General features: G+C 49.1%; 1 protein-coding gene across 1 annotated transcript; it reads left to right on the top strand.

Annotated features, from left to right (window-relative positions):
* The first annotated feature begins 6,210 nt into the window (after window positions 1–6,210).
* On the top strand, window positions 6,211–20,344 carry LOC102446786 (trypsin-3-like). The gene is made up of 5 exons (XM_089773022.1): window positions 6,211–6,232; window positions 9,332–9,491; window positions 11,243–11,384; window positions 15,580–15,846; window positions 20,175–20,344. The coding sequence occupies exons 1-5, from the start codon at window positions 6,211–6,213 to the stop codon at window positions 20,325–20,327; spliced, it is 744 nt and encodes a 247-aa protein (XP_089629148.1). The 3' UTR covers window positions 20,328–20,344.
* The last annotated feature ends 7,647 nt before the right edge of the window (window positions 20,345–27,991 follow it).

Raw genomic sequence — 27,991 nt, 5'->3', positions numbered from 1 at the left:
GGCAGGGGTGATAGGCTGAGGGGGCTGGTGGCTGGGAAACGTCCCCAATTCCCTCATCTGGGACAGCTCAGGTCCTGAGGGTGCTGGAATAGGGAGGTCCAACTCTTAGGGTTCTAGTCCCAGTAATTTACTATGGTCCTAGTTCTGTTCAGACTGAACAACAGAATTACAACTGACAAGCTCAATATCTTGTAGGAACCTGGGGTGCATGGAAAGGCATCTCACACTGAGGGCTAAGCAAAGCCTTAGCCACTTGTATTAACACAACCTGTAAAGACAAGAATGCTCCAAACCACGTAAACAAATGTCAGTAACATCTTTGGTATCATCCCTTGCATGTGCTCATACATTCACACCCTTCCTTGGGGATCTGGTGGCAAGAGGCAAAAGGACCATCCCTGTCCCTGCCATGCCAGATGAGCCCGATGGTCCAGGCCCCAATGCCCAAAGGCCAATGGTAGACGATGACAATGAAGAGCTGGAGGGTCAAAGAGGAAAGCTCACTACCCCATTGGCCTGGTGGCCCGGCCTAGTCCAGGGCCTGAATACTATCATGAAAACTCATTCAGATACTAGGCTCCACATCCATATCTAACTTTTCACTCTCATAACATTGGGGTGTTTTTATCCTATAGGTTAACATATGAATGCCTTAGCACACGTAGCAGCTAGTGCTAAAGCAAGTTTGTGGATAAACATCTGCCCATGATTTCACCCCAAAACATCCAAGTCTAGTATCAGTTCAATAGTCCCACAGTTGCCTAATCTTGTTATGTACCAAGTCCTGTCTTAAGCTATTGCCTGTTCCCTGAATCTAGGGCCACTTTGGGGCTATTTTATTTAAGCGGAGGGTCACAGGCTTTTGTTTCACTTATGCTAGGGTTACCACATTTGAACTTTCAAAAAAAGAGGACACTCCTGAGAGGGAGTGTACCTGTATCAGTATCCACCAATTCACATTGTATCAATGTGATATATCACATTAATACAATGTGAGTGGTAGATACTGATACAGGTGATATATCACATTAATACAACGTGAGTGGTAGATACTGATACAGGTGATATATCACATTAATACAACGTGAGTGGTAGATACTGATACAGGTGATATATCACATTAATACAACGTGAGTGGTAGATACTGATACAGGTACACTCCCTCTCAAGAGTGTCCTCTTTTTTTAAAGTTAAAATATGGTAACTCTAACTTACGCTAACCTGCTTAAGCCAGTATCTCACAGGATACAGGCTCTTCCTTGCACTACTGCTAAGGAAAATAAAAGGCCACAGTAGCTCCGTGGGTTACAGGAAGCTTGGGTAAGGGCTTGGTGTATATTATCTTAACCCCTGTGTTTGTTTGCCTGGTGTTAATAAGTCACCATCCACCCGCTGAAAGGAATCCGCTCCTTTTATTTCCCCAAAAGCTGCAGAGGCATCATTACCCCCATGCAATTGTTGTTGAAAAAAAACAACCTAAAATGTTCTCACTGAATATTTCTCCCAGCTGGAGCCAACACATATCCAAGATACCCTCCAATTATATGGGGGCGAGGGGCCAGACAAAAATCTAGATACTGCAGCAGAAGCCAAGTTAAATACGCCACTTTGCCCTGCACACTTTTACCCAGGCAATCACAGGTAGCTTGTATGTATGTATGTATGTATGTATTTATTCATTTATTACCATAGGGAGCTGCCTCATGCAAGCTCTTTCCCTTCTGTGGGGCTTCATGGAGGAAACTGAAGGCAGAAGTTTGCTCACAGATGGGATGTGTCTAGACTACAGGGTTTTTTTGAAAAAAGTGGCCTTTTTAAAAAAAAAACTGCCCCTGCATCTAGACTGCTGCCACGTTCTTTTGAAAGTAAATCGAAAGAATGCAGCAGTTTTTTCGACCGCGGAAAACCTCATTTTATGAGGAATAACGCCTTTTTTTCGAAAGTGCTCTTTTGAAAAAAGGCACTAGGTAATGCAAACTGGGCTTTTTCGAAAGAGAGCATCCAGACTGCCTGGGTGCTCTCTTTTGAAAAGGTGGCTTGCTTTTTCGTAAGTACTGGCTGTAGTCTAGACACTCTTTTTCAAAAGTATTGGTTGTAGTCTAGACGCTTTATCTTTCGAAAAAGCCTCTTTCGAAAGAGGCTTGCAGTCTAGATGTAGCCATGGTGTCTCAATGGACTAGCGCCTACCAGCTAGAATGATTGTCTCACCTGTGGAGATAAACCCAAAACAACATAGAGGGACTAACAGGACCCCAAAATTCATAGCAACCTCTCTTACAACACCACAAGAACAGGTTTCTCCTTACTGGTACCATGTTCCATCTGAAAGGCCCCCAGCATGTTCTATCTGAAAGGCCTTCCTGGCACATCTAGCAGCCTCATTCCCCATAGCCTACACCCTATATGGTCATTTTCACCAGTGTAAAGTGGGGGTCACACAGTACCAGAAACACACTCTCTTCCACTTGTGTAGATGGCAACACCATAAGCTGCAGGGCAATGACAAATCCAGCCCTGAGTTTGCAACAGTTTCCCAAATCAAGTCTGTTCGACCCTATTTCAGGCTGCGTGAGAAGCATTTTGCCCAGCACGGATGAGCAGTTTGTCCACAGGGCTTCTGGGCAGCTCCGACAACTCAGAACAGTGGATCTCCACTTTAATTTGCAGCGGCACATGAAGGGAAGTGGGACATGAAGACCCATCAGGAAATGCCTTTCCCTGTCTGCCAAGGGATGGCTTGTTGGAATCAGGGTCACTTCACTGCCAGGAAACACAAGAAGCTACATTCAAGGTTTGTGACCGGTAAAGGCGATGGCCCTTTCAGCTGGATGCCGAGGGGAGGAAGATGAGAACACAAGGTTAACTCTAGTCAATCAGACACCAGTGTCCTGAAGTGCCCCCATGAATAATTGATTGTTCTCTTTGGGATTCAGGTTGTCATGGAAACTGAAAGAAGAACCAGGATATCTAGGTATGAAGTGAAGTTTCTTTGGGTCTCTCTCTCTCCCTTCAGGAGTTAAGAGCTGGAGCTACCTTTGGCAGGTGCTTATAAGATCTTACATTGACTCCGAGATGAATTATCTCGCATTGAGCCTTCTGCTGCTCCTGCAGTTATTTTCTTTGATCGGTAAGTATTTCATATATATAATCTAGCTTTAGATGGCCTTTCATGTCTGGGGATCCGAATAAGTCTTTAGATTGCTGAATGTGCATCATGTGACATAGAGATGTCTCTTCAGAACCCATTTTACAGTTTACATCTCTTCATATCCAGAAATGCACCCTGCTTTTTTCCCCCCTAAGATATCTCCTATTTGGTTCCTAGGTTTCCTTTTTAGCTGATTTCCATTCAACAGTCTGTATAGGTGTTTCTTTTTAAAACCGAACAAATCGCGTTATTTGTTTAAATCATCACATTGACAGGAAACCTGGAAATTTAATTGTGTGTGTTATCTGTCTATATAGATCCACCCAGGGTCAATTAGAGCTGGTGTGTCTTCAATAGACCAACCTTTCAGATTAAATTGGCCCGCAGTCAACATTCAATAATATTTGCACCTTGACAAGTTTACTAAGTCTCCAGGGAAACAGACATTGGACTGATTCCAGCATGGATCATTTGCAGATAATGAGAGGAGAATGAGGTCTAGTGGTTAAAGCAGTAAATCTGATGTCCTAGATTATATTCCTAGCTCTGCCATGGGATTACCATTTCAAGGACTGGTGTAAAACGGTGTAAAAGAGGGATAATATTTTAAGGGCATTGTGAGGCTTAATTGATTATTGTAATTTGTTTGGAGATTCCCTGAAAAAAGCTGTGTAAAGTAAAGAAGGAGGTGTGGCGGGTTTACGGGTGCGAGCTCCTCGCGCCCCCTCCTTTCGGCTTCCCACCTGGCTGAGGGGGCGGGGCTCCGCGAACCCACCGCCTTAGATCACTCTCCTCGTCCCGTACCCGGGGTTCGTTTGCGGAGTCTGATTAGGGTGCGATCACCACTCGGCCTCTGATGGCTGAGGGGGTTTGGTGGACCCTTAGTCCGGGCCCCCTCCTCCAGCCGCAGAGAGGGGGGGGCCGTAGCGTGGCCGTGGGGTTGGACCGGGGGGAGTTCCTCCTACGGTCCTATCCACACTAGTCTCAGTTCTTGAGTGTCGCGGGGAGGATGGGAACTGGGGGACCCGGGCCCTTCCTCACCACCGGGTCCCAGCCCGAGGCCCTAAGTGGAGCTTGGCGCCTAGACGTCGCCCTCCATGGCGGACAGGGCGGCAGCCCTCAACTCATCCGCCCACGGGCGCCAAAAGGGTCCTGCCTCGGGCTCCTTCCACTCCCTGCTGACATGCCCTGGTGACGGGGCAGGTCGGGGGTCACTCACCGCGCCGAAGTCTCCAGGTCCGTCCCAGCGCGAGTCGCCAACTGCCGGAGCCATCCTTCTTGGTTGCCCTGGGGGCCAGGAAGTTGACACCCCTGGAAGCCAGGGCGGCCACCTCCTCATCCCCCTCCCCCCAGTTGCCCGGCCGCCACCTTTATCGGCGCCGGGGAGTGACGTCCGGGTGATAAGCCCCGCCCGTGCGGCGCCGCCACCCCCGCGCTTGCCCTGGCGTGTGCCCGCGCCTCGCTCGGGAGCGTAAGCCGGGGCAGCTGGGCCGGCCGCTTCTGCCCGGTCCGCGCCCTCCCCCGCTTCCGGCAGGGTGCCCCTGTTTGGGCTCCCCGGTGCCCTGGCTCCGGGGCCACGGCGTCGGTCCGTGCGCCGCTTGTGGCGGCCGTTTTCCCAGGCGGGAGGGGGAGTCCCTTCCCCGCCACCAGTGCGGACCTCACCGGGTTCGTCACAGGAGGAAATACACCCAAAGTGTTTATCGTTAAGTATCTGTTCAGTAAAACTATCAGCAAGGAAAGTTTGCTTCCTAATTTAGACCACATTTAAGCAAAATTGTTCTAGATGATGAGGCCACCTCCAGGGAGACCTTTGGGGAAAATGGTGTAATTTGACAGGAGTATTTACACAAAACAAACACACTTCAACATTCTTTGTAAGTAGTGCTGTAAAAGCACGTACAGTCGTATCAGATGTCCTGGAAAGGGACTGCACCACTGGGAGAAATACAGGGGAATGTCACAGCTGAGAGGTTTCTTGGAAGGAATTTTAGGATGGTACGAAACTGAACCTGAGGCCAAAATCTCAGGTTTTGCCTGTGTTTTTATCCAGGACAAATTTGTATGGACTTCAATAAAGTAAGGAATAAAAGTCTGATCTCGGCATGAGCTAATGAGTGTGGTGGAGGTCCAGGTTGGATATTTAGGAAAAACTATTTCAATAGGAGCATGGTGACACACTGGAATGGGTTACGTAGGGAAGTGGTGGAATCTCCATCCCTAGAAATTTTAAGTCCCAGCTGGACAAAGCCCTGGCTAGGATGATTTAGTTGGGGTTGGTCCTGCTTTTAGGATCTCCTGAGATCTCTTTCAACCCTAGGATTCTATGACTTCTGACAGCCTTCACCTCCCATTGACTTTATTGGGAGTTGTGGGTATTCAGCACTTCCCAGGAGCATTCAGCACTAAGTGTAAACCAAATAGAGACCGTAGAATCTTGCCCTGAATCACACCATGCAATGGGTTCTCACCAGTCTCTAACTGCGTAGTTGCCTGGACTCTCACATAAGTGACCAGCTCGCATCCTAAATCAAAGGAAGGTTAAAATAATGATATTTATTGCTCTGTAGCCAAGTCTCAGTGTTCTTTGACAACAGGCCAAGTAAAAGTGAGTCAGGACATTTGTCATCATTTTGGAAAGAAGGGGTTCAGACGTGACGTGTCATGTGCTTTATGAAAATATGCCTCGAATATGCCTGAGCTTTATGCCAGACGGCTGATGTAAGGCATCAATGGGAATTTATGATTTACTGAATATGGTTATCTCATTCGGATGCATGGATCATGTTTATGTCTGAAGTTAGGATTAGTGGCCTGTGTATCCGTATTTCACATTTGATGCTTTGGGTCACTCTTGCTGCTGACTCGTCAGGGAATGCAATGAAAAAGCCAGATATGGCTTTGATGGCCCAGCAGCTAGTACAATGGATTGCGAATAGGCGTGGTCTTCCTGTGGCCGACCCACATGACTTCTGGCTCATGGATGATGGAGCCAGGTGACCTGCATCTTGGATTGCTGAACTGTTCTGCATGGGTGAGGGAATCAAACAAAGGATTCCCGCTTTATGGGAATTCTGTATGAGGCGGGTGAGTAAAACAATCATGGTCTTCAGCTTGCTTTACCTCTGCCTCTCCTCCCAAAGAGATACTTGAAAATAGGGGTGACTGATGTATGGGGAACATGGGGGCCAGGGGCGGATATAGGGCAGAGCGAGTGGGGCGGCCGCCCCGGGCCCCGCGCTTCAAGAAGCCCCGTGCATGCACCGTGTCAAAGGGTGGGCCCCGCGAAATTCTGCTGCCCTGGGCCCGCAAAACCCTCATCTGCCCCTGATGGGGGCACATATATGTGATCCCCCCCAAACCCAGGAAAGAGCCAGGACAACCCTCCTCCATCCCAGGCCCCACCTCTCCCTGCTCCTGCTCTACACTTGATCCACCCCTGCCCCAGCTCTTCTGTGGACCAGCGCCCCCTAGCAATGACTAATACGGCCAGGGACCAGCACTGATAGCGAGGATCTGCCCTTCCCCCAGCACTCACCAGCAGTGGAGGGAGAGCAGAGCAATGTGGCCCTAGCTAACTCTGCTCCTCTGGCCATGTTGCTCTTCTTCCCGCTGCTGAGTGTGGGGGTGGTCCCGCCCCTCCCCCAAGCGATGTGCTAGGAGAGCAGAGTGAGCGGGGGCCATGCTGCTCTGCTTTCCAATGCTGCAGAGGGGGAGGGGCAGACCCCTGCTGCAGGCACCAGCCCTCCCGCTGTCCCCTGGGACACCTAGAGGCTCTAGTCCCACCAGCCGCTGGCCAGCCACTTGCCCCTTCTGCCCATGGCGTTTAGGGGGCATGTGCCCCCTTGTGTGTCACCTCCTTCTTGAAAACACCTGGAAACAAAAGCATTGTAACTGAGGAGGGGGGAACCGCTGGTCCCAGGCTAAGAGCTACCTGGCCTATGAAGGTCTCTTCCTAGAACAATAAGTAGGGTGAGAAATTATGATTTGTAGTCAGTGTTTAGTGACACTAACTCAGATTGCCTTCTTTGTGTCATTTTCTTCGCAATCAGCTTTGTTCTGTTTGCCACCTCTTTGACCACTTAAAATGCACTTTTTCATAGTTAGAATATAACCCAGTTTATGTGAATTCTAACTTGAGGGGAGGGGGGAGGGCTGTGCATACCTTCCTCCATGTTGAGGAAGGAAGCGAATTTCATATAATTTGGGAGTTGTACCCTAGGGAGGGAAGGGTCTCGGGGTAAAATAGTTATGAAATGGCAGATTCTTGATACCACCTGCTGAGCCAGTGTGTCCTGGAGTCCCAGCCTGGCCCACACAAAGTAAACCAGCTTCTTTGGGGTGGTCATTTCTCAGACAGTCTCTCTGGTAGACACCGCACTGAGCTGACCAAGCACCGTGACTTGTCCCTCCATCACTTTCACGTGGCAGGCACTATGCTAACCTACCAGATCACATTGGCTTGGTCGTGGTCACAGTTCAGCATCCAGCCTGTGTTGGTCCTGTTACCTCGACAGAGGTCTCTATTGTCATTGCTCATGATTGTCCCTCCCGTTCAAAAGAGAGTCCCAACTGCAATGGGACAACTGAGTCCACTGGCCTGGTCAGTGTCTCGAGGACTTGGATTCATCTGTAGGTCACCAGTGTTCTAGCCCTGCACAGTGGCTACCGGAAAATAGCTAACCCAATGAAGCATGGGCGGCGGATGAACCTAGGGCTGGGGGAAGCTAGCCCCCAGCCTGCCCCTTCTGCACAAGGCCCCGCCCCAGCCTTCCCTGGCCCCAGCTGGAGCACAGGGAGGAGGGCTGGTGGCATGTGGTTCCAGCCTGGCACAGCGGAGGGATGAAGGGGGAGCAGCGCATGGCCCCAGCCTTCCCCGGCTCTGGCTAGAGCACTGGTGAGCAGGAAGGGGGGAAGGTTGTGCTCAGCCTGGGGGAGTCACACTGAGCTGGCAGTTTGGGGTATCGTTGCCTTCCCCTGCCTCTTATACCCACCACCCACGGAGTGATGCGCAAGTGCCGGTAACTTTCACAACAGCACCTTGCCTATTGATGTATAAAGCCAGTACAGTTTGCAGGGGCTCTGTCTGCAAACTCGGCAAATCGAAGCCCTTCTGCCATTACCTGTTCTTGAAAGGAAGCCGTCGAACAGCTTCTAAGTAGAGGAACAGAGCAGACTTGTTAACAGGAAGCCTTGCTCTGTGCCAGGAGGTTCACCCTTTAACTAGACGCAACTGGATCGTCTGTCTTGGAGGTGACTAGATTAGCGCTCAGGCTCTCTCCGTTCAGCACCGATCCCTCTGTTTGCCCAAGAGCAGACCTGAGTGTGTGACGGACTCAGCCCCGAGCCTGTTTCCTCACATAACCAGTTAGCAGCCCCTGGCTGAGAGGGCCCAGGCCTGGAGAGCAGGGGGAGCGCAAAATCACCAAGGACGTGCGTTAGTGGCGCTTCGCTGGAGCCTGGGGTTGGGAAAGCAAATCAGATCAGAGCTGGGGAGCCAAGGTGGGATAGATGCCTGGTTCCTACCTGCACTCAGCCTCCGGCAGGTGAGTATGATCAGCCCCTCACTCCAGCGAGCACAGAACTGGATTCAGATGGATTAACCCCCCTGTTAAACACAGTGAAGCTGTGTAGTTAGCATTGCTCCATCGCCTCTGGAGAAAGCAAGGCCTGTTGCTGCGTGAATAATAGATGGACTCTCATCTTGCTAATGGCAGGGAGAGGATGATAATAGAGTGGCAGCTCAGTTAGAATCCCTCCTGCGGGATCTATCCATCCTTGTGGTGCCGATGTCTGACACCTAATGGCAGCTATCTGAGCCTATGCGGGGGAGCTGGCACCTTGTTGGTGATTTAAAATGCCTCTTTGGTGTGTAGCTTCTTCTATAGTCCCATTTCTCTCTCCCTGGGTGGCCCTAATGGGGCTGGAGCTGTCACAGCGACTCATGGACTCATGATTGAAATACAAAGGTCCTGGAAGGTTATTTGGGGTAGAGGTCCTATTGCATTAAAAGGAGGCCGGCCAGTGGCATGCACTGAATGACACTTTGGTCAGTCCAGCTGCAAGCGGTGATACTGGGAGTTGTGGAGAGGCAGAGTGCCCCAGTGTCTTTGGGGTGAGAGGAGCCACTGGGCTCGCTGGGGTTGCCAGCTGTCTTCTCCTGACAGTTTTGCCTTTGCTCTGCAGATGGTCAGAACAGCCTCCAGCGCATCATTGGGGGTAACATCGTGGCGCCTCATTCCTCCAAGTACCTGGTGTCCCTCAAGAGGAAGACAGGCTTCCATTTCTGTGGCGGGTCACTGGTCAGCCGAAGCTGGGTCCTGACGGCAGCTCACTGCAAAACGGAGTAAGGAATGCCAGAGAATCCAGCGCCACTTAACATCGGCGTCCAGAGCACACAGGCAGACGTCTGGGAATCAGACAAGAGACCTGCCTCGGGGGTGCTGGACTTGTGGCAAACATCACAGCTCCAGAGAGTCCTGCCTATAGTTATACACATGTTCCCACCTCAGTTTTCAAAGTTGGTGGCCTATGTTCCCATTGCAGTGTCTAGACAAGGAACCTGGCACCTAAGGGCATGTCTTCACTCGCCGTGCTGGAGATCGATGTTCTCGCATTCGATTTAGCAGGTCTAGTATCGACCCGTAAATCGAATGCTGAGGGCAGCGCCGGCTGGTGCCTGGACTCCTCGCCGTCGTGGAGTAAGAGAAGCTGATGGGAGGGTTTGCTGCCATCGGCCTCCCACTGTGGGGACACCACTGCGCCCTGCTTAGGGCAAACCAACTCCAGCTACGTATTCTACATAGCTGGAGTTGCGTGCCTTAAGCCAACCTTCCAGATCTAGTGTAGACCAGACCTAAGTTTAAGTGCTCAGGCTGAGAACTGGGTCCTTGGTCTGGCACATATCCATGTACAGGCCCCCCAGCCTCACATGCCTGTACCTGCTACACCCACACACGGGTGAGCTGTAATGAGGGATGACTTTTCAAAGGCAGGAAGGTTTGCATCTTCTCTTACCTATCCTAGCCTCTTGGGTCTCACTGACCAGGACCAGAAACTTTTTCAGGTTGTCTCACTAAGGCCGTGATTCAGCAAGGTATTTTGAGTATGTGCTTATGTTCCATTCATGTCAATTCCCAGCTCTGCTCCAGACTCCCCGTGTGATCCTGAGCAAGTCCTCATCTACCTGGCGTCTCAGACCCCCATTATATCTGAAACATATGCTTGAAGTGAAGCCTGTATTTGAACTGCTTTGCTAAATAGGGATGGGACTGTGAATCAGGGCCCTAGAATCATCAGGATTTCCTGACTGTTTAAGACATAGGAACAGCCTTCTTTGGGGGGCAGAGAGGCAGAATCCAGTGCCACTTAACATCAGCGTCCAGAGCACGCAGGCAGATGTCTGGGAATCAGACAAGAGACTGGTTGGGCAGAGAGGGGTTGGCGTTTCTTCTGGGGGAGCCATTACAGCATATGAAAGCAAGAAAGCATATCATATGAAAACAACAAAAATCAGCTCACCAGCATTTTTCCATTTTCATTATAGGTGCAGCCAAAGTTTGGGGCACAAAATCAGTTTTTCTTTCGGCCCACCCAGCTCGCTTGTTCCTTGCCACCGACATTTCACAGTGCTGATGCATTAGCCTCTCTGTGGCTAACCACTGGACTGGGGTTCTCTAGTGATCACAGCAGAGGCCTGGGTTCCCATCTCTCCCACTTGAATCATTGTCATTATATCTTTACATCTCTCACTTCCTTTCCTGGTTTACTCATCTGCAAAATGGAAATGATGCAATTTCTTACCCACAGTGCCGCCCACCCACACACTCACGTGTACCTCCAAGCAGTCATATATCCAAATCTACGCACTAGGCAAGCCCATAGCATCTCCCGCACGTGTATCTCCATCACTTCCATGTTGACACCAAGAGAGTTAAAACGAAGGTGCACAAGATCTCACATGGGAAGTGCAGGGAGGGCTGCATTTTTAAATGTTTTGAGTCCTTTGAGGAACTGCCTTTTAAATCATCCCTAGTTGGTGATATTTTTCCCCGCAGTGAAGCCGGGTGACCATGCCCTTTGCTTGTCTCCCGATAGAATTAACCAGATGATGATTGTCGCGGGGGAATATTCTCTCTCCACCTTTGAAGGCACAGAGCAGATCTTCCGGCCCTTGCGGATGGTGGTTCATCCGGACTACAGCTCCACTTCCAAAAACGCAGACATCATGCTGATTAAGGTAACAAGCTTTCCCCAGGCCAAAGTGAGCAGGTGGCTGGAGAGGGAGGTGATGACTACAGATTGTTTTGGCTGTTCACAGCAGCGGAGTGCTCCATTGTGCATGCACGTTCAAGCCATGGAACAGGGCTGGTGGAAATGTGCAGACGGTCAAGGAGAAGAGGAACAAACTCCTAATAACAACAAATATCTAGCTCTTGTGCACACCTGGCACCTGTAGATCTCAAAGCACTTTACACAAGGAGAGAGGCATTACTGCTCCTGTTTTACAGATGGGGAAACTGAGGCACGGTGCAATGTGACTCACCCAAAGTCACTCTGCAGGCCGGTGGCAGAGGGAGGAAGAGAGCCCATGCTGGAGTGCAAGTCCTGTGTCCCCATCCGCACTGCTGCTGACATAAATGTAGGCTCTGATTGTGGGAGGCGCTGAGTGTCTTCATCTCCCTTCTCTCAAACCTGGAAAACATGCAAACTAACCAATCCCTGCCAAGTGGTCTTCTCAAAACAGTGTTGGCAAAGTTACTAGCAACTGGAAATAGGAGGTTGGAATCCTGCAGCCCTTTTGGAGATGCTGTCCTACCCCAACGTAACAATCCCAGTGGCCTAGACTGTTCTGCCCCTATGCACCACGAGTATTTCCTTCTTCCTCCTCAGCACAACTAGGGCTACAGCTCCCTGTGAGGCAGAGGGCCTGGAGTTCTAAAAGAAATGCAGTGCATGATGGGAGGGCCTGGAGTTCTAAAAGAAATGCAATGCATGATGGGATGCGGTTCGTAACTAGTAATCGGGACACAGATGACTGCTCTTTCCAACTCCTGCACTTATGGGGCCATCTACCTCCAAGCCCACTGGAGAGGGGACATTTTGTTCACAGGAGGGGTGTGCATGCTTCTCTGGGATTGTTGCTCTCTGATGCTTTTTCACCCAGAAAGCCAATAGGCCCTAGGGAAGATTAGGCCTCAGGAGAACTGGGCTCTGGTCATAGCTCTTCTTGGGCAGGTCACATCCCTGCTCTGTGCCTCAATTTCCCCATTTGTAAAGTGACACTTCTATGCAAGTGCTAGGTATAAATAAGTTACTGACTATGTTCCCTGTAAGCTGAATGCTTGGGCGGCCGTCCAGGAGAGATTCAAATGATGCACAGCTGATTAACATAGCATCTACAGTGCCCACAGCTGGCAGCATGTGTTTCTGCTGGTGGTGCACATCTGCACATGCTTTGGTGCAGATAACAAAAATTATTCCACACATGGATGGAAAAAAACGGAGGGAAGATTGGTTACTGATCATTGTACATTTCAGCTCTCATGGGGTCTCTTTCACTCTGGGGGCCTATTTACATATTTAACTTAGTGATGAGTCCCAGCCTCTGGTATCTAGGCACTGATTCATTGCCTATGTTGGAGCTATACTCCCTGAGTACCGGGCTCTCCGTCATTGTCAGTCCCCTACCTCTCCTTGGTAAGGAATTGATCAGGCTGAGTGGTAAGGCATCCCCAAAGGGCATGGAGTGGCTTGTACACAGTATCAGGGTCAACCTGCCCTTCCATCCCTGCAAAGAAAAAACATCTAAAAGGTTTCTGCAGAGTATCTTCATGAGTAGGAGCCCAGTTAGCCCCAAAGCCTCTCGGCTTGTGCCATAGGTTTAAACAGTGATGCAAGCTGGTGCACACTGAATTTGCACGTGCAGTTGCTGCAACACATTTTAGCCACTGGAGCAGAATATAATCATTCCCGCTTCTAGTTCTGTGCCCCCACACCATGCCGACACGTTCATGGGAGTGAGTGAATGGACACACGTCACTGTTGCATAGACACATGGCACTTCCTGATCCTGTGTGTGCTTTTCACTTGTGTTTTGTTTTTGGAACCAGATCTTGACAATCTCACTGAGCAATGAGGGGAAGCGTTTGCTCCGACGAGGGAGTTGGACCGGTGTTAATGAATCATTTAAAGGCAGGGACAAAATGACTGAATACGCTGCAACAGCTGTTGTATTAAAAAAAACCGCGTTGACAAATGTAGGTCGGTCCATAGGGTGAAAGGCAAAAAAAGAAATCAAAGAGCTGCGGGAATCCAAGCCCAGCCACTGAAAGAAATCCTACAAAATTCCCACTCAGAGCACAAATTCACTGTATCTAGACTTCTAGGCAAATGCTAGGTGCCTCCTGACCAAAAAGGTTTCTCTGATGACTTTTCCCACACAGCAATCCCTTATTGAAAGAGCATTGGCTGTTCAAAATATTCTGCAAGTCAAAGAACCCTAGTACCCAACATAACAGAGACTCATTAAGATTGCATGTCCTTTTCTAATCGAGCAGCTTCAAAAGGAAGCTCCAAGCCAGGGAAGGAAACCAAAGGGGAACTAAATGAAATTCCCAGGATGTATTGCCTTTAAGAAAGGAATGTCTCAGGCTAAGCCGGTATCACTTCCACTTAAACGGCATTCAGACTTGCAAACAGGCTTGCAAAGTGCATTGTGTGTTAATAAGAATGGACTCAAGTTTAAATAACAATTAAAGGCTCCAATTTGTTAAGACTCCCCCCAAGGGAACGTACTGGAGCCTTTTGACTGAAGTAGCAGCAGCTCCAAGGCTGCTGGGATACAATGCCGAGGTTCAGTTCTCTCCGAAGGGCCCCTAGTAGCCTGGCTCTTATTCCCCTAAAATTAAATACTTCCAAAGCATTAGTGTGAACCATTCAGAGAGACAGAAAACCCAGATGGCAGGCTCTTGCCACGAGCAACAGGGAGGGCGTGCAAATGAATATAGCCCTTTGCTTGTGTTCCTGCAGTTGCGTGGCCCTGCTGCAGACAGCGTGTGTGCATGCTAGAGGTGTACAATCCCGTTTAATTAGTTAACCGGATAAATGTTAAGTTTAACCGGTTAACTGATTAAACAGGGGTGGATGGGAGGGGGGAAGGGAAGCTGTTCCAGCCCAGCTGCTCCACCCCACAGGGCTGCTGGTTCACGGGCTGGGAGTCGGGAGGCTCTGGGGCAGTCCCCCCCATCCCTTCGTCCCCACGAGGCTGCTGGGAGTCAGCAGCCCTCCACCCATGGTGGATCTCGGGTGGAGGACTGCTTCCCGGGTAATGGGTAACTGCTACCCATCAGCATCACCCATTAAGGGGGATGTTTACCAGGTAACTGGTTAACTGGCTACCCATTCACATCCCTAGTGCTTGCACACACAGTAGTATATCATACCCAAAGCACTAGAAACGACAGTACTGTCACCACAGAATAGCAAAGGACACTCTACCAGTGTTTCCTATAGGTTGAGCACTTAGGCAGCCCCCCAGGAAAGATTCCGGTGCCACCCAGCTGATTAGCAGTGTCGACAGTGCCCACAGGCAGCAGCATGGGTTTCAACGTTGACTGGTGGTGCACACAAAATTGATCCCACCCATGTGTGGAAAAAGTTAGAGGGAACACTGCTGTGTGCTCAACAGACAGCCCGGGGGGAGGGGGCACGACTTAGAATTGACTTTGAAAGGGCTTTAGGGGTTATAGTGGACAAGAAACGCGACATGAGCTCACTCTGTGATACTGTGGCAAATAGGCCAATGCCATCCTTGGATGTATAACTCTGGGGGTCCTGAGTACAAGGTGGGAGGAGAATTTGCATTTCTAGATGCCAATGGTGGCACCAGAACTGGAATATGGGATCCAGTTCTGGTGTCCATCTCTGAAAAAGAATGTTGAAAAAATTGGACAGAGTGTAGCAAAGGCGCCACAAAAATGATTTGGGGGCTGAAAAAAAAAAACCCCACCTTACAGTGAAAGACCTAAAGGGATCAGTCTGTTTATTACTGTATCAAAATTCAAGCGGGGGTTTGATTACAGTATATAAGTACCTTCATGGGGAGAAAATACCAATATTCAAATGATTTTTAATCCAGGAAAGAAAGGCATAAAAATAACTACTGATGACCTGAGGCTGAAGCCAGAGAAATTAAAATTAAAATTAAGGCCCATATTGTTAACACTGGGGAAGATGAATCATTGGAACAAACTGCCAAGGGAGGTAATGGATTCTCCATCCATCTTCTGATGTCTCCAGATCACAAGCTTGCTGGCTTTCTGGAAGATGCTTTAGCCAAAGGCTCAATGCACACAGTCCTACACCCTCAGTCACCTGTTCCTGCCTGTTTCTTCACAGTCAGTAATGACTCTCCCCTTGGTGTCTCCGAACAGCTGAACAGGCCGCTGGTGCATAACGCTTTTGTTTCCATTGTGCCACTTCCCCAGCAAGGAGCGGCCGTGAAGGAGGGCCGCTTCTGCCAAGTCTCTGGCTGGGGTTACACCACTCCCATGGGCGGGAGGACTTCAGACACTCTCCGCAGCGTGCACCTTCCGATCATCTCTGCCGGGAAGTGTAACAGCACAGCTTCCTACGCGGGATACATCACCAAGAACATGATCTGCGCTGGGTTCAACACAGGGGGCAAAGATGCCTGCCAGGTACAGCTGCCCTCCTTAATTCTGCAGAGGAAGCTGCATGTTCCAACCTCTCCTCTGGGGACAGCTAGTGTGTCCTGCTAGTGAGCCAGTAGTTAGGCACTCACTGGCAGTTGGGTCTTTAGATTGCCTGGGTCCCATTAAAAAGAATCCATCCATCCTGTGATGTGTCACTGCCCCCCGCCACTCCCACCCCCATCGGGGGGATGCAACTCAGTATACTAGGGTTCCACTGAGCCCTGCTCTGTTCCACCAGCCTGAATGTCCTCACCCTGTCCTGTTGAGCCAGGCGCTTGAATCTCCTCTTGTTACCCGCACAAATTTCTCTATCCCTTCCACACTGTAGGGAAACACACCTTTACCCAGTTCCTAGGGCTCAAGGTGCAACCCTCTTCATTTACACACCCACCCTTACCCAATTCCTAGGGCTCAGGGCGCATCTTCCTGCGGGTTTTACAAGATCTTCAGCCACTGAAAGAGCCTCACACTGTAATGTCCTTATCCTCTATTTATTGACAATTCCCAAACAAGCAGAATACACATACAAAGCACACAGTGTCATGCTCATCAATCCGGGTGCAGGCAGACTTCCCCTGTTGGCCAGGCAATATCAGTCTCTCTGGTCTTAGGCTGTCTCGTAGGTGAGTTCTTCTTTTCCAGGTTTTCCCCTTTTTCTTGGTGTTTCTGGTCTTCTTCCAGCCTTTTCTTCTTTCCTTCTGCTTCTGTTACTTCCCATCTTCTTCCTCCTGGTCTCCTTCTTGGACCCCAGTTTATATAATGAAACCTGAGTCCTGCTTAGCTATACCTTAACCAATTATTTTAGTATAATTTTACTAACCAATCAGAACAAAATTATCTAACCAATCATACCCCACCACCTTAATTGACTTACACCTAGCAAAATTCATTATACAGCAGACAGAAACAGTTACAAACCAGACAGAGATCACAAATCAAACAATAGGAAAGTGTAATGAGTGACAATGATCATAGAATGAGGATTCCCAACATTCTCTATTGATAAGCAGTTTCTTGCCAGACAGAATGGTGTGACTTAAGTTTTCTTTACCCATCTTGAGATCTGTTTCTTTATCTGGTGACAGTGGGAGCAGGGGGCGGGGGCTATCAGGACAAAGTCCTCTCCTCACAGCCTGGTATAACACTTTTTTAATACAATTTAGATGGAATGTATGTGACTCCAGGCCTTACAACTAATGTCTGCTGCTCTTCAGTCTGGCAGCAGAGCAAGGCTTTGGTTCAGGCCTAGCACAGGCCATTCACCTCCTCCTTCAATGTGGAGGAAGGTGTGCACAGCTTTCTACCCTGCTCCCAGTTAGGAGTTCCACAAACAAGGTTTTAGAGAAAATAAAACAAGTTTATTAACTACAAAAGATAGATTTTAATTGAATTTAAGGAAGCATGGAGTAAAGCAGATCACCAAGAAAATAAAACAGACACACAAACCACACTTAATACACTAAAGAAACTGGCTACAAGTAGTAATTTCTCACCCTAAATGTTATTTTAAGCTTTTCTTTTACTGGCCAGACACCTTTTCCAGCCTGAGTCCAGTCCTTTCTTCCCCTGCTCAGCCCTAGGACAGCAGTTATCTTGGGCAGGAATTCCATGAAGAAAAGAAGGGATCCTGATTATCTCACTCCCCAGCCTTAAATAGGATTTAAAAATTAGGGGGGGGGGAATCCTTTGTTTCCCAGTTTGCTCCCTACTCCCTATTAGTGGGAAAATACTAGCAGTCCAAGATGAAGTCCAGTGCCAAGTGACATGATCACATGACCTTGCAATGTCAAAACAGTCCTGAGTCAAGGTTGTTAGCAGCCTCCCAGAAAGCTTCTCAGGAAGGTGGGAGATTAGTATCTTCTAGAGACCTATTGTTCTTCCCAGAGGCACTGACTCCAGAGATGCTCTGGGGCTGGAGCACCCATGGGGAAAGTTAGCGGGTGCTCAGCACCTATTGGCAGCCATGCTCAATCTTCTATCCCCTCCCCGCAGTGCCTCTTCTCCACTGGCAGTTCTGCTGACTAACTCCTCCCCCTCCCTCCCAGTGCTTTCTGCCCACCAGAAAACATCTGTTTTGCAGTGTCCAGGATGCTCCAGGAGGGCAGGGGCATCAAGGATAGTAAAGGGGGGGGGAGGGAGGGCTTGGGGGAAGAGGTGGAATGGGGGTGGATGTGAGGGGTGAGCAACCCCTGGCTAGAGGAGACGTCAGTGTTTATGGTTCTTGCCTAATGATTCATTGGCATTTCCCAGTTGCAAACACATTTGTAATGGATACTCAGTCGATATTTCTAACTTTAGATACAGAAATGATACATGCTCTCCAATAGGATAATCACATTCTGCAAATCATAACCTTTCCAATGATATCTCACATGATCCACCTTGCATAATACATCTTAGCAATGCCATGTTCATATTGTAAGCATATCACTATGGGTATGTCTACACTAGCCCCCTAGTTCGAACTAGGGAGGCTAATGTAGGCATTCGAAGTTGCAAATCAAGCCTGGGATTTAAATATCCCGCGCTTGATTTGCATCTTCCCGGCCGATCACCATTTTTGAAATTTACAAGTCCGGACTAACTGCCTGCGTCTACACTCGGCAAGGACCCGGTAGTTTGAATTAATGCCCTAGTTCAAACTACCTGTTAAACCTCATTCCAGGAGAAATAACAGGCAGATCGAACTAGGGCTTTAATTCGAACTACTAGGTCACTGCTGCATGTAGACAGGGGCAGTTAGTCCGGACTTGTACATTTCAAAAAAAAAAAAATGGCGACCGGCCAGAAAGATGCAAATCCAGCACGGGATATTTAAATCCCGGGCTTGATTTGCAACTTCGAATGCCTACATTAGCCTACCTAGTTTGATCTAGGGGGCTAGTGTAGACATACTCTATGAAAAATATGGGGCATAGTGCCACATGTCCTTTAAAAAGTACCTATCCCCTCCTCCACATATGGCAGGAAAGTCATACTTTTAGAGAGACAAACTTGGAAGATACAAGCCAAGACCATCAACAGTGACTAGTCAATTTGAGGGGACTCAAATTTTGGGTGCCCAGTTCACCTTTAAAAGAGCCTGGTTTCCTGAGGTTTCTGGGGAAAAAAACCAACAGGCTCTTCTCAGGAGATCACGTCAGGCACCCAAAACTGCTAGTCCTTTCTGAAAATCTTAACCACCATTACTGCAGCATCATGGGAGGCGATCTGGAGAAAAATGCATGACCAGGAACGCAGTAGAAAGCGGCCCTCAGGTCTGCCTTTGTTCTTAAGTTCCCATAGAGTTAAAGCCTTGATCATACACCTCCCAACGGAGGATGACTCACGCTCGGAATTGAAGCACAGAGGGTGGGTGGAGAAGGTGGATCTATTTTTATAGCAAAAAAACCAAAATGGCAAGCCAGAAATGATCTAGTTTTTTTCTCTTCCTGGGTAAGATAATAGCAATGCAGGACAATGGGGCTGACGGCATCCCTTCCAATGTACATTACAGTGGTCTCCTCTTTTTTAATTATCGTTTTTCTGGTAGGACCGAATCAGCATATTAACTTTGTGGCATGATCTCATGATGCCGGGTCATTGCATGATGATGCAGCACAACATATAGGAAGGTGCAGAATGTCCCCATGGTCTAGACTAAATCTCTCTGGGATTCCAGCTTCCTCTCTCTGGCTATGTTTACACTGCAGGCTTTTTAATCTCTCTTCCTTGGGGTTTGGAACAGGCCCCATACCCCAATCATTTTTGTTGCCCTTTTCTGAACCTTTTTCAATGCCACTGTCTTTTTTTGAGATGAGGCAACCACATCTGTACACATTATTCAAGATGTGGGCGTACCATGGTTTTATATAGCGACAATAAGATAGTCTCTATCCCTTCTGTAATGATTCCTAACATTGTTTGCTTTTTTCACTGCCACTGCACACTGAGTGAATGTTTTCAGAGAACTATCCACAATGACTCCAAGGTCTCTGTCTTGAGTAGTTATAGCTAAATTAGTCCATAGTATTGTATGTATAGATGGGATTATTTTTTCCAATGTACATTACTTTACCTTTATCAACATTAAATTTCATTTGCCATTTTGTTGCCCAATCACTTAGCTTTGTGAGATCTTTGTGAAACTCTTCACAGTCTGCTATGGTCTTAATTATCCTGAGCAATTTAGTATCAGCTGAAATTTCTGTCACCTCACTGTTTACCCCCTTCTCCAGATCATTTATAAATAGGCTGAATAGACAGGCGAGGTGTTTATGACTATGATGGACAGGTCACCTCAAGACTATTTATTTTGTCTGCTTCTTTTCTAGGGGGATTCTGGCGGGCCACTGGTGTGTGAGGGCCGAGTATTCGGTATTGTGTCCTGGGGGAACAGCTGTGCTAGTCCCAGGTACCCAGGTGTTTACACAGCCGTTGCCAACTTTCAGAAATGGATTTACAAAACCATCTTTAGGCGCAAATAGCAGCAGCGCTTGGTCCTCTCAGCATGCCTCCTTACGCTGCCCATTCCCGGCTTTGAGCAAATAAACTTGTGATGAAAAAGAAACAGAAGCTCCTTCAAATGTAGCTCTCCTGGGACCCTCTAAAAATCACCCTGGGGGTGGGTTTTTAAAAGCATTCTTATGCAGGGAGTATACATGCCTCTCAAATTCGGCGTCAGGTGCATGGATTTCTGCCTTTGATGGAAATATAAAAACTCCGCAGGTTTAGGCAATCGCTATGCCCAATCATTGTGAAGACACGTGGGGGCTGACAGTTACTTAAAAACCCAGAAGGAATCTCAGGCAAGGGATTAATAGACCCAATTTTAACGTCATTAAGAGCCACCAGAGAGGTGGAAAGAAAAAGAAAAGCAATGTGCAGTAAATGCCACTGAATAGATCAAGCATCAAGCAGGGGGAAGGACACATCTCTAGGCACAAAATGTTCCTGTTACCAAAATAAGCTCAAAGTCACTTCCCTTTTCAATATTAGCTATGTGATTTGCTGTCCTCACCAGCTGGCTATGCCCAAAACTTGGCCACGATTAATTACTAGTGTTGCATTTCTCCCCTGTAGGATGGCATTACGAAGACCTGGCTGAGGTACTGAATGACTAAAGCTGCTGCATGGAGGGTTTTTAGCTTTGAACCTTTGTGCCAGAACATCATTTGGGGCCTAATCCAAAGCCCACTGGAATCAAAGGGAGTCTTTCAATGGGCTTTTGCTCAGATGCCAGCTCAGAAAGTTCTGCAGTCAAACACACACCCGCTGTCCAGCCGTTCCCCAGGGCCAAAGCTCTTTCCCCATTATCCCTGCAGGACTCTAGATAGCTGAAGTCACCTCAGCAGATTAATCTCATTAAAGTTTTTCAGCAAGGGCTGGACTCTGCAGTGCATGCACCCCACTGGGCCAGACTGGGCCCCCTCGAATCCCCCCCAAGACACCCAGAGTGTCACCCCATAAGTCAGCGAGGCTTGTGGTGGTGGAAATGGGAAGAACCTGGCCCAGAACACACCAGTCAAATGCAGTCTTAGGGTATATCTTCACTGCACAAGTAACCCAGGTTCCACCTGGGTGTTGGCCCAAAGCACTTTATTGTCCATACAGAAAAGCCTTTTACCTAGTTTTTGAGGTTCTTTCATCCCAGATTAGCTGACCCAGGGAGGAAGGGTTTGTGTGACAGGTTCGGCCATAGAGATCTCCTTGAGACTGTCTCTTGATATGCTGAAAATACCACTGAGCCCACTTACATATGCTCTGGGGTGCCCCATCAGTGTACACATTTGGTCACTCGCTTCCGCACTGTATGTTGCACCATGGTGAGGAACAGGCAGAAACAGATGGGGTTCCGTCTAACGGATCCTGACAAATGAGATTTTCTTTCCTCCTCTGCCCTTTTAAAGGGAATGGTGAGTCCCTGTGTCCTCCACCTCCGCCCAAGTCCGACTGAGTCATGGAACTATTTTTATTTGTCAATAACGTGTCAGAATCAAGATGCTAAAATTCACCAGGTTGACAAGGTTGATGGATTTCCTCCTCTGTCTACCTAACTTGTCCTTCTTGAGGCCACAGAGAGGGGGATCTTGTGAAGGGATGTGAAATGAGAATGCCTCACAAAGGCAGCAAGGATAACTCCATCCACACCTGTCTCATCAACCTTCTCCTTCCCGTAACAGAGACAAGGGCTCAGCCAGCTCTCTGCTGGTAAATTCTGCCTCCTTTTGTCAGGAGGAAAATGGATGGGAAACAGAGAGCAGAAAGGAACAAATTAATGAATGATGTACGAGCTCCTTAGAGCTGCAGATCAAGAGGTAATTCAGCTACCAGTGGGAACATATGCCACATCCTGACCTCCTAACCTCCTTCAGAACAGATGTACTGAACACATCAGCTCTTGTATTCCCTTCCTCTTTTATTATGCTCATTAAAAGGGAGCCTCTCTCCTCAACCTAGAGATGCTGATGTGGAAGGTAAGCACCTGTCTCCTTATCTTTACACCTGCTGTCCAATTTATCAGAGATGTTTTCTGGATGGCTCTGAAAGTGCAGAATAGTCGATAGCCAACTTAGCGCCTCTGGGAAAGCTGAAAAAAATAGACATTCCACAGGTATGCAGAGAGTTGGGAAGGGTCAGCTGGATTTCTAAGCGCTGTTCGGAAGACATGCGTCCGCTGTTCTAGAAGGTCTTTGGAACATGTAATTGCAATACTTGAAGTGAACAGCATGCTGCCTGCCTTATCAATCTGGTAGCACCTATATATCATTTAAGATACCTAAAGAATCCCCAGGCATTTTGCACATTGAAACTATGTGGTGGGCAACCTGCAGTCTGTGGGCTGCATGCAGCCCACTGGGGCTCCATCTGTGGCCCACAGACCCCCCCCCCCCGGCTGTCTCTTTCCCCCCCAAACTCCTCTCAGACACCTGGGGCACCAGAGTCTCACATTTTCTGTTCCTCCCTCTCCCTTCCAGCACCTTTGGAGGAGCCAATTCGAGGTGCATCCCTGCTCCTCCCCCACCTTCCCAGAGTTGTAATGTCACAAATCAGCTGTTCACAGCATTCCATGTTTTCTGGATGGCTCTGAAAGTGCAGAATAGTCAATAGCCAACTTAGTGCCTCTGGGAAAGCTGATGGGGAGGAGTGGGGACGAAGCACAAATCAGATGATTTGCATGCTCCGAAAGTGCTGGGAGGGAGGGGGAGACGCAGGTAAGTGCGGGGCTCTGGTGCCCTGGTGTGAGAGGGGTGTGGAGGGCCAGATGGGGCAGGGTATGGGGCCACAGGTGGAACCCCACTGGGCCATGGGCTGCTACAGCCCACTGAGGTGAAGGAGGGCCACTCATGTGACCCATCCACCATTCCTGGTTGCCCATCCCTGCCTTAGAGCTCAAAGATCTGTTTTATGAAGCCACCTCTGATGGGAAACACAACAGCTGCTTAATAGCACACAGTATCAAAGTCAAGAAGCAAAGCAAATTGAAGCTGTAGGGGGAAGTAAAGAGGCAGAATGCAATTGCCCAAGATGGAATTTGGCCAGGACATGGGGGAGAACCTAGATGAATGAGAACTCTGTGGCTACGTCTGCACTGCAGGCTTTTTGAGCATGAACTGTTTTGCGCAAGAGTACTTGCACAAAAGGTCTTGCACAAGAGTGTGTGCACACTGCTACGTGCTTTTGCACAAGAGATGTGCTTTTATCCATAGGTCATTTTAACCATAGGGCTTTCTTGCGCAAGAAATTCATGTTGCCTGTCTTCACTACATCGATGGAGCCATGTAGATTAGGCTGATCGGCAGAGGGAAATGAAGCCGTGATTTAAATAATCGCGGCTTCATTTAAATTTAAATGGCTGCCGTGCTGAGCCAACAAACAGCTGATCAGCTGTTTGTCGGCTCAGCGTGCTAGTCTGGACTCTTCTGCGCTGACCTGAAAGCCCTTTATCAACCTCCCCGTTATGCCTCATAGGATGAAGTTTACCGGGGAGGTCGATAAAAGGGTTTCATGTCGACAGGGGAGCGTCTAGACTGCCCCGATCTGCCGACAAACAGCTGATCGGCAAAGCGGGTCAGCCATTTACATTTAAATGAAGCCGTGATTATTTAAATCACGGTTTCATTTCCCTTTGCCAAACAAACAGATCTACATGGCTCCCTTGACGGAGCTATGTAGTCTAGACGTACCCTTAGACTGCATTCCCACTGTTCGTTTTTTGAATCGGTTTCATAAGACATTTAATGAACAGCTTGATCTCCCGGAAGTAATCAATACGAAGAAAAATCCCTTTCCCATTAATTGGAGCCCAGGCACAACTACCCAGTCATGCCAGACTGTAAATGACCCCTCCTTCCAGGCACATTTTGTATCATTCACTAGTAATTTATTTCTCCAATTGGGATAATGAAATTCCACCGCCACCCAAACATAAGTGAATTTTATCCAAACATCCCAAACTTAAGAAAAATGTAAATGAGGCCTGCCCCATTCAGTCTTTTCCCCTTGCTCACCAACAGGTGGCAACAAAGAGCTCCCTCCACCTGGAGTTTTCAGGAAACTCTTTCCAGGGCAGACTCTTTTCCTAGAAGAGGGACTTCTCTCTGGTTTCCAAATTTTCAGCTTCTGTGCCCCTCCCCCCCTTCCCTGGGCCACAGGAGGGAGAATGGCTGAGGAGCTGGGACTTGACCTTTCAAGGGAGCTCACGTTTCTTTGGGGTGGCTGGTGGCATTTTAGGCCACCCGCTATGCGTGGCTAGTGATGTAGGCAAGGGAAGGCATTGCCTTCCAAAATTGCCTACACTATCCAGCTGCCCGGGAGAGGCTGGGGACACGTGGCATGGTGCAGCAGCCTGGCTCCCCTGTGGCTGGGGTCATGAGGCACGGCTGTCTGGTTCCCGGGCAGCCGGGGAAGGTTGGGGTCACACTGCACAGAGGGATGGGAAAACTAGGGCAACAAAAAATGACGTGTTGTTTCTAAAACCACAGGGAGCCAATGCCACTGTCCAGTTTGGGACAGTCCCTACGTAAAAGAATAAACGGACAAATCAGATTACAGGAATGGTAATATACAAAAACCTTTAGGAGAACACTTCAGTCTCCCTGGACACACAGTAGCAGACTTAAAGGTAGCCATCCTGCAACAAAAAAACTTCAAGAACAGACTTCAAAGAGAAACTGCTGAGCTACAGTTAATCTGCAAATTTGACGTCGTCACCTTATGATTAAACAAAGACTGTGAATGGCTAGCCAACCTCACCAGCAGTTTCTCCTCACTTGGTGTTCACACCTCCACATCAGCTGCTAGAAGTGGGCCTCATCTTCCCTGACTGAATTGACCTTGTTATCTCTAGCCTTACTCTTGATTGGTACTCTTTTCTTATGCCTATATATCTATACATGCCTCTGGAAATTTCCACTACATGCATCTGATGAAGTGGGTCTTTGCCCACGAAAGCTCATGCTCCAATACATCTGTTAGTCTATAAGGGTATGTCTACATTACCCCGCTAGTTCGAACTAGCGGGGTAATGTATGCATACCGCACTTGCTAATGAAGCCCGGGATTTGAATTTCCCGGGCTTCATTAGCATAAGCGGGGAGCCGCCATTTTTAAATCCCCGCTGCTTCGAACCCCGTGTAGCGCGGCTACACGGGGCTCGAACTAGGTAGTTCGGACTAGGGTGCCTATTCCGAACTACCGTTACTCCTCGTTTCACCCTAGTCCGAACTACCTAGTTCGAGCCCCGTGTAGCCGCGCTACACGGGGTTCGAAGCAGCGGGGATTTAAAAATGGCGGCTCCCCGCTTATGCTAATGAAGCCCGGGAAATTCAAATCCCGGGCTTCATTAGCAAGTGCGGTATGCATACATTACCCCGCTAGTTCGAACTAGCGGGGTAGTGTAGACATACCCTAAGGTACCACAGGACTCCTCATTGCTTTTGCAGTATCCTGATGTAACCCACACAGCTGCTGGGCACTGTCCCATCTAGTGGCAATGAGAGATTAAGGAGTCTGCTCTACAGCCTTAGCTCATGCACTAAGCTCCAGAGGTTCCAGGTTCAATTCCACCTAGTGGCATTACACTGACTCCCAGCTACTACTATAACCACTGACAAATCACCTCCCTGTCAGTGCTGATGTCAGCATTGCTCTGGAAACAGTGACGTAGCTAGTAATTCTGAAACCTGTATAGCCATGGCGGTGATCTGCTGCATGCAATACACCAATGATATCTCCCATCATTGGTACGGGGGCTGGGGAGCTACCACACCACTTGGCTTGAAAAGTTTCCATCATATACAGCTTTGGGGCTTACAGTCTGTTTTTAATGGCTTTCGGCATGGCTTCCACTGTACAAATTGTTCCAGCACCCCGCTGCAGGACTGCATTCACATAATGGTACCCTAATTTACACACCGTAAGGGTCTTATAGGACACCAATTCATAAGCAAACAATGGAAATCTGGTCTACATTCCTATAAGGTCAGTACCTGAGTTATGAACGGTTGATTTACGATCATTCGCATTTACAACCAAACCTCCCAGTAAGCGGTCATAAAAGCAGCCCCCGAGTTACGAACATGACCCACGCTTATGAACAGCGCGTTCGCAATGTAACTCAATGGGGTCCAATTTACAGGGGCAGATGACCGTTTTGCGGGGCCCCGGGCAGCATAATTCCGCGGGGCCCCCCCTTTGCCACGGTGCATGCGCAGTGACGCCATGCGCATGTGCGGTGGCACCACGGCGCATGCGTGGGGCTTTTTGAAGCGCAAGCCCAGGACGGCTGCCCCGTTCGCCCTGCCCTATATCCGTCCTTGCCGATTTACGAACATTTCGAGTTCCGGCCAAGTGTTTGGTCCGTAACCCATTTGTAACTTGGGGACTGGCTGTATATAATAGGGTGAAAAATCTGGGTATCGACTTGGGGGCCTGTAACAAGCATTCAAGTTCCCAGATTGCAGCATAGGGGGATAAATATTTCAAATTCAGACTCCCAATCTCCTCACTAAAGCAGGTGCAAGTCGACGGGGGAACCTCACAGCACGTTCTGACAAAATGTCAGAAAGCTTGGCAGTCGCTGTATCTTCTGTTCCTCTCAGGAAATTAAAAGCCATCTGCTAGATGAACACATAATTTAACAGGAGGAGTTGGGTGGCCACTGGACCTTACTACACTGTTCTTTGGAGTCACTGACAACAGAACTGCATTTGTCAATGTTTCTAAAATCTTCCTGCAACCTCATCTGGAGTTTTCATCCACATTCAATGATTAAGGGCTGGTCTACATGGGAAAGTTTCAACAATCAAATTAACGTGTGGATGCTCTAACTCCAGTAGTAGAGCCAAGTATTTTTTCTGCCCCAGTCTACACTAGGACTTTATTTCAAAATAACCCCCCTGTCAGGGGGTATGCCCCTGACGGAGGCTGCGGCCCCCTTCTCCTGGCCCATGTCTCAGTCCGGCCCTATACTGCACCCCAAAGGTCCTTGTCCCTCTATTAGGGGATATACAGTATCCAAAGTCCCAACACAAGTCCAGGCCCCTCTATCAGGGGATATACGTTATTAGAGGCCAACTCCCTCCGAGAAGCCTCTCCTGCCTCCACGGCCGGGGGGGGGGGGGGGGGGGGGGCGGGAGGGAGGGAGGAGGGCTGAGTGGTAGGGGGTCCCGGGCCCTCCCTCTCCACCGGGTCCCAGCCCAGGGCCCTTTAGGCAGGGTCTGTGGCTCCTGCCGGCTCGGCGGGGAATCCAGCCGATACACACCGAGCCAAACTTTGTATCCTTTGCCCTGGGCTGTTTCCTACCGCGCCCCGGTTCCCCTGGGGCCCCTTCGCCTCCGAGGCCGTACCTGCCGGGGTGGTGGGCGTGCTCCGGCCTCCCGGGGTCGGTGGCTGCTGCCTCGGTGTCAGGGTCCAGCACAGGCAGTGACTCTGGTCCCAGTGGCTGCAGAAACCCTGGCCCTCACCCTGCGGTCTCCCTGACTGCAGGGCTCCCTCTGCTTTTATAGCCGGCCTCTGCTGGGAGCATGCCCAGCAGGGTTGAAGGGGCGGGGCTTTCTCTACCAGCTGGGCCTGGGCCACCCTCTGTCCGTCAGTGCGGGGCCTGTCCGCCCCGTCACACCCCCTTAAGTCGAATTTATAAACGGAGCGT

This window comes from Pelodiscus sinensis, chromosome 24 (genome assembly GCF_052426305.1).
Source record: "Pelodiscus sinensis isolate ZL-2025 chromosome 24, ASM5242630v1, whole genome shotgun sequence".
Classification (NCBI taxonomy): Eukaryota; Metazoa; Chordata; order Testudines; family Trionychidae; genus Pelodiscus; species Pelodiscus sinensis.
The sequence above is the reverse complement of the archived record's forward strand: the minus strand, read 5'-3'. Positions and strand labels throughout refer to the sequence as shown.

Coding starts and splice junctions, on each gene's coding strand:
- LOC102446786 (XM_089773022.1), top strand. CDS start 6,211: ATGGGAATTCTGTATGAGGCGG. Junction 11,385..15,579: donor CAGACATCATGCTGATTAAG/GTAACAAGCTTT, acceptor GTCTCCGAACAG/CTGAACAGGCCGCTGGTGCA. Junction 15,847..20,174: donor GGGGCAAAGATGCCTGCCAG/GTACAGCTGCCC, acceptor CTTCTTTTCTAG/GGGGATTCTGGCGGGCCACT.